At 47.1% G+C, this 7,236-nt stretch overlaps 1 protein-coding gene across 1 annotated transcript in view; it reads left to right on the top strand.

Annotated features, from left to right (window-relative positions):
- Positions 1-4,910: 4,910 nt before the first annotated feature.
- The window catches only part of LOC106804898 (membrane metallo-endopeptidase-like 1), a 15,636-nt gene continuing 13,310 nt past the window's right edge, over positions 4,911-7,236 (top strand). Inside the window, exon 1 of the mRNA XM_014806287.1 lies at positions 4,911-4,974. Coding sequence (XP_014661773.1) covers positions 4,911-4,974 — 64 coding nt within the window. The remainder of the gene's footprint in view (positions 4,975-7,236) is intronic.

Genomic DNA, 7,236 nt, shown 5'->3' on the forward strand with positions numbered 1-7,236 from the left:
ACAAAACACATGGGCAGCTATGGTGCAGCCTATTACATTTCGGGTGACGTCACGCGCGTACGCGACAGCATCTCAAACGAAACGCAAGTAGTGCTAGCACTTTGAGGAATAAATACATACATACATGGTGTAAAGTTGTGAAAACTGTTCAAAACGATAGGTGAGAGGTCCATTTAGATAAATAAGTGTTAAAAGGTTCGATCATTTTGCGTTTTGTAAGCCATTTTTCGTGGGAGCAGTGGGAGCAGAAAAAGCGACAGGATTCAACATAGAAAGTTCTATAGTACTGCGGCCGAGCGAAGGGCTATATAGTACTAGAGCTAATATTTCTCATGCGCGTAGGTATAATATGTGAATTTTTGTCTCACCTGCCAAATCATGTTGCACTCGGCAAACGGAGATACGAGCTGAGACGATAGCGTAGGTTTTATCTCGGGTAAAAATTGTGTGCACATAATGCCTACATACGCACGTACGCTGTACCCATGTATAACACACGAGATCTCAATAAGCTGGTAAGTATGTTCCGGAATCTAAACAGTATAATAGGTGTGCGATTTCCGACACTCTCGCCTACTCTCGGCTACTGCGCTACTGTTTATAACACTACGAACCTCTGTAATTGTTGTAACTATGCAGTGGATGCAATTCTACCCTAGTAGTATACGACCACTCCTATAAAATGCGTTTTTAGCTCATCTGACATAGTCAGATGCAGCTTGTAGAATCGCATGAGCGTGCGTCCGTGCGTCAACAGTTGGGCACAAATCTTAACCGCTCGACGTACGGTCACGATATTTGCACCCGCAAGGTCACGCGCGTGTACACGTGCCGGCTCATGTGACTTTAGGCGGAGGTCATAGTCAAGGTCATCGGTCAACGCTGGCTGGCAGCAGCACGGGCGTTCTCTCATTCAGCTATGGCTCCATCGAGTAGCCACTGCATTTACGTGACCTAACGTATTGTAATGTAATAATGTAATGTAACGTAATGTAACGCCGAAATTTAGCGAAACGTGGCGTATCGTAGCGCATCGTGACGTAACGTAGCATACCACGGCGTAGTTTAGCGAATCATGGCGTTACGTAGAGTATCGTGGCGCGTATGGTAATGATGTAACGTAGCGTAATCTTATGCCACATAGTAGGTATAACATGACGTTATGTGACGTAGCGTAGCGTGACGTAGCGCGGCGTTACAGACGGGCAGACAGGCGTGCAGACAGACTGGCAGACGGACAGACAGACAGGCAATCCGAGACAAAAGCACAGGTGTGTGTACGCGCGAGCAATTACAGAATACCCAGCCGGCGGGTACGTAAAAGCCAATACAAGTCACGATACAAGAAACAATCGTATATCGCGGTGAAGATGCAAGTATCGAACGAGGAAGAAGATGAAGAAGATGATGATGAATAGTCAGATGCAGCTTGTAGAATCGCATGAGCGTGCGTCCGTGCGTCAACAGTTGGGCACAAATCTTAACCGCTCGACGTACGGTCACGATATTCGGGACGTGGGGGGGGTAATCCGAAAACGAGTTGGGATGTCGAAGCTGGGGGTCAAATGTCAAAAGCTCATTCATTATACTCGTGATATATAAACTTAGACTTTCCTTAACTAACATAAGTACGTGGTGACATAAGGCCGTGGGTACAGGCGTCCCAAGAGTTACCCGTACTACTTGCGTCGCGTATGCCGTTGCGCATAGCGTTTCGCGCTTACAACTAGTTTCAACTACTACTACTACCAGGAGTAAGATAATATAGGATATATAGGATAAGATAATATATCCTATATTATCTTACTCCTGCTACTACTACTACCACGTGAATTCGTGCACTATGATCGCGATATGTGAACTAAATCTTTCCTTAAACTAACGCGCGCATGCACAATGTAAACAAAAACAACGTTGATAACCATAATCAATAATCATCGTAATAATAACCGACTTGATAACCGAAATCGCATGCTTGTATCGTACTGATAATCATAACGGATGATCATCGTCGTAGCCATAACCGAATGGCATGCGTGTACAGCACTGATAATCATAGCTAATGATCATCGTATTCACTCTCGCGTTCCCCGTGAAACATGCGCGTACAACACTCACATGCGTGCTCAGTGCTAATTTTACGCGTAGTGCTAATTTCAAGCCTTCACGAAAGGGGCGGAGTGGTACACAATGGAAGGAGATACAGTGAATCTCTCAACGTTTCGTTCATGCGCTCGCCAAGAGTCCTTTAACTCTGTTCCTTAGGCGCTTTCCTCCCTCTTGCCTTGCTGCGGCGTATCTTGGTCACGGCACCAAATGATATAGATGGGTGGTTGTTATGATTGTTATATCTCGACTTAGTGTTGATTAAGTTCCTCACACATTCGCGTGTGCGTTGCTCAATGCCGTTCGATATCGGATAAATGATGTCACCCGACGTACGATACTAAGTGATGCAAGATCACTAGCATCCCTAGTCACTGGCCCAAATGATACTGCGGCGCGATGGCTGTGATCATATAACTATATAATGTTCGAGTACCTTGCGATGTCTTAGCTTCCAGGTCCGGCGTTCGCAGATATCACGGAAGCTTTGTACGGAGTACATATGAGATATGCGCGTCTTGTGCGAGTACGCTGAGAGTGAGAGCTGAGCACGATCGTGTCATGACATATGAGAACACGTAGATTACGTACTATAGATGATTTATTCTACTCGGTAATTTCAAATACAGATTATATGCGTCTGACTACACACTACACAAAACCGCGGCTGAACTGTCACCGTCGCGCGGCGACGTGTGTGTGGCTCACTCTCCTAACTGTTCTGCATAAACTACTACTGTCGCGGCGCGCGCTGGGTCTTCTATATCCATCGCGCGTACGTATAATAACGGTAGTGTTGTTGCTATGCGGACAGGTCCGGGTCACGTGTCCGGAGAACTGGCTGGTCATTGGGCCACGCCCTTACTACGCGGTCGCCCTTCTACGCAGTTAGAAAACCAAGGGCACACGTTAGGCACGTGCTCTGTGCGCTACTAAGGTGTATGTTATAACGGAAATTCTACTCCATTGTAAGTCAATTAAAACATGGTTGTAGGTTGCGACAACACTAGGATTTGGTCACTATAATATATCATATAATATATATAATATATCATATATAGGTCAGTGCGCGCTGCCTGTGTTTCTAAGGCCAATCTTAACCGCGCTCAGGTTTAGCGATGATGTCATCGCGATGTGGGATATCTTAACCATAGGCTTAGGCGTAGAAGACTTATAACTTAACTTAGAGCTAATTTAATAGATAACTTAAAATCGCGTAGCACGCTGCTACACAAGCACAAACGCATATCCACTGACCACAGGCACTTGGAACGTTTTAATAAAAAAATAATGGTAAATAAACACGTAATGTATTTACTACCAAAGTCTTAATGTTTCTCTACTCTCTTTCGCTTATTATTGCCGATAATTCTCTCTTATATTCATATTGTTTGTGCACGGTGGCGTGCGTGCGGTGTACTTGTGTGTTGCAGAGGAGCATTTCAACGGCATTTACAGCAAGTTATCGGCAATAATAGGCGAAAGAGAGTAGAGAAACATTAAGAATTTGTTAGTAAATACATTTCGTGTTTATTTACCATTATTTTTTTATCGAGACGCTCCAAGTGCCTGTGCCACTGACATTCAATATAACTGAATGCAAATAAAACGGTGAAACGTCACTAATAAGTTGCTTTTAGAGGTGGCATCGCTCCCTTAAGTATACTGCATGTGCATCACACGTACGTGAAGGCACATCGCCGCCGCCGCATGTACGCAAGCCGCCGTATCGAAAACCGATCATGGGCGCTGTGATCAAATTAAGCCAATCGGTTTGGTTATAATCGGTGTAACGGGCAGCAGGGCATCATCGGCGGCTGCGATGGGTAGAGAGAGTGTGTGAGCGGAAGTAGAAGAGAGTGAGACAGTCAGAGAGAGCGAGAGAGAGAGATATAAAGAGAGAGACGTGCATAATGTGTAAATTCGATTCGTCGTAATCGCTTATCGCTTATCGCTTATTACGTTTATCGCTTATAAAGAAAACCCCGGCGGCACGCTCGCGCGCATGCGTGCGTGCGTGCGTGCGTGCGCCACACGGTCGCATGGTGTGCGTGCTACTGGATAGTCGCCTCGCGGGCTGCTGTCTGCCGCTGCGTCAAAGTGAATGCGTGCACGTTCATCTGTGAGAGATAGATCCAGGGTTCGCTGCCGGGATAGTGATTTCATATTCCTTCACCGCGGATGCTGCGCGGCGTTGCTATAGCAATAGAGCATGAAGACGATTTTCTCCGTGATGGAGGTTTTCGTTGGTTAGAGGTGATGATTGGTGTTATTTGTGTGTACACGCGCACACACACACACATGCGCGTGGACGCACACGCACATATGTGTGTGGGTGCGCGCGCATACCAGCCGTAGATTAGACGGACTTTACACACGTGGTGCGTAACCGCATCTCGCGTCCATAAACACGCTGGTGTAAAGATAAGCGCGCCGTATAGTCCAGCTTATGTTCAGTAGATCAGATTTAGTTCCATTTTGCATGCGAAGACCAACTCTAGATCTGTTTCCAGGTGTTCGTACATGATAAAAGTTCTGTTTGCTGTTGCAAGCCTGCTGTAAGAGTGTGATTCCCTGCACGTTTTCTGTGAAGTCCTTGGCATGACGTATTCGATGGTAATGTATGCGTTTTTTAGGGAACAGAATGAGGGGCGAGATGGGGGGGGGGGGGGGGGGGGGGGTGAGAAGGTGAAGGGAATGCGACGGATCTGATGTTTTCCTTATAAATAAGGAACGAGTTTTTAATAGGACCGGGAAGACGAGACTGAGGGAAAAGGCGCTGGTGTGGATTTTACTATGGAGAAATGGAAAGGGGTGGAGACAACTATAGAGAGAAGGGTAAGGGTGGGAAAAGCCATGGCCAGAAGGGTATGAGCAGAGACAGACGCTGAAAAAAAAGGGATGGGCAGACATAGAGAGAATGGTAGGAGTGAAAACAGACGTGAGGAGAAACATAAGGGGGAAACCTGGCTTTTACACTCTGTGGGAATCTTCACGGAAGCGGAGCCGTGATATATATTATACCGGAGATATATATATATATATAAATAAAAAAATAGAAATAAATATATATACATATAATACGTATAGCTATAATTTGCTTGTCGTTCCGATGTCCTCGCGTAGTGTCTGTGTGTATAGAGTGTCCCGATGAGAGAGAGCGCGCGGCGATAGCGAATAAGCATCGCCGTGTCAGCGAACACCTCTTACGATTTGCTGGCGAGTTGCTATTTTGACTTCAGAGGTGGGTGACGTCATGACAATGCACATCACATGTTCGTCTGCTAACCACACGCGAGGCACATTATTGAATGTGCGACTGCACGGCTTATATGTAGGACTCTGCGTATGTGCGTGCGGCAGTACGCAGCTGCCATTGCATGCGCTAAAACAGCCTGTCCACCTTTTCTTTGTACGGTGATAGTATATGCCTGTAGCTTCTGTGTGATGACAGGGGTGGTTTTTCTCTCATTCGCGCACTTTCCGCCGCTTGTCTCTTCCGTATCTTCTGTTTCTGCCCTCTTCCACCCTCTTCTTTCTCCCTGCATCTCTCTGTTGCGCGATCTCTCTCTCTCTCTCTCTCTCTCTCTCTCTCTCTCTCTCTCTCTCTGCTTTCTCTGTTTCTCTCCCACTCTCTCCTCTCTCTCTTTCACTGTTTTTCTTTTGTCCCCCCCCCCTTCTCTCTTTCACTGCCTTTCTCTTCTCCTCTTTCTCTTTTCCTTCCACTTTCTCTCTCTCTCTTTTCTCCTTTCTGCTTAAATCAGTCACCTCTCTTCCTCTTTTTCACGGTATCTCATTTTCTCTCTCTATTCTATTCGAGGCCTCTTTCCTTCTTTGTGCTTCACCTGTCCTCCCATCTAACACACGCTCTCTCTATCCTCCGCGTTTCCCCCTCTCGCTCGCTCTCTCTCTCTCTCTCTCTCTCTCTCTCTCTCTCCTCGCTTTCACTCGCGTTCATCTGTGCAAGGAGAAGCTGCTGCATCCATCATCCTCGTTAGCTATAGCTGTGTCTAGTGGCATACGCCACCCGGCGCGTGTCTGTACGCGTGTGCGATCTGCTCGATCGCTAGATGTGTTCGTGTTGGCGAGTAGAGAGTTTCCGCTACATTCGCGAATCGGCCTGCGTCGCGAATCGCTCGCGCCTTCGTACGTACAGGTTGCCGCATTTACTGTCGACGTGACTCTTTTCAGATGGGATCAACGCAATATATGGTGGAAGACAACGTATCAGTAGAGAAGTAAGTGTTTCTCTATGCTTCGCTATGTAACTTTGCATGCACGTGTTCGTTGATTGCGTGTGCGTGTGTGCGTGCGTGCGTGCGTGCGTGCGTGCGTGCGTGCGTGCGTGCGCGTGTACGTGTGCAGGCGCGTGTATATGCGTTTACTTGCGGGTGCGTGTACGTGTGCATGTATATATGCGTGTGTGTGTGCGCGCGCGCGTATGTGCGTGCGCGTGTCAGTGCATATATGTGCGTGCGTGTGCGTGTATGTGCGAGTGTGAGTGTATGTGAGAGTGCGCGTGTACGTGTGTATGCGTGTTCGTGTGCGTGTACGTGTGTGCACGCGTGTGTGTTAGTGTGCTTGTGCTTTGCTTGCGATGGGTGGTGCGTTAGTTGGAATGTGCGTCAGTAGCGGCTGAGGATGGGCGTGTAGGTTCATTAGTAAAGGAGAGTGTTAGTTATAGAGTAGTTGCACGTGGGCGTTATGGAATTGATTGGACGTGGCTAGGCAGTGCTTGTGCTAACAGGTATGTTTTGACGCCGATATTAGCGATGACCTTCACAGTGATCGACATGTCACGTCGTCTGACCCAGAATGTCTGACACAAAATGTTGGCTTTCGGTTTACCTAACTGCGTGTTTCGATACAACAACGATTAAAATGTGTGCGCTCGTCGATAGCCAATGATTAGATGAGGAGTCGCAATGATTAGATCAGATATGCTGGCTCATATCACGCGCTCGTGATTATATAAGGGTCTATCGTCCTACACGCAAGCTTTGTCACGTACGCGATAATAATAATAACGATAGAGAGTCGGCCCATCGGAACCAGGAAGAGATTATAGTCGCGTTCACGCGGTCATGGTTTGGCTCGAGCCAAATGGGCTAAATTTGGCTCGGGCCGGTT

This window comes from Priapulus caudatus, unplaced genomic scaffold, assembly GCF_000485595.1.
Source record: "Priapulus caudatus unplaced genomic scaffold, Priapulus_caudatus-5.0.1 Scaffold92, whole genome shotgun sequence".
Classification (NCBI taxonomy): Eukaryota; Metazoa; Priapulida; class Priapulimorpha; order Priapulimorphida; family Priapulidae; genus Priapulus; species Priapulus caudatus.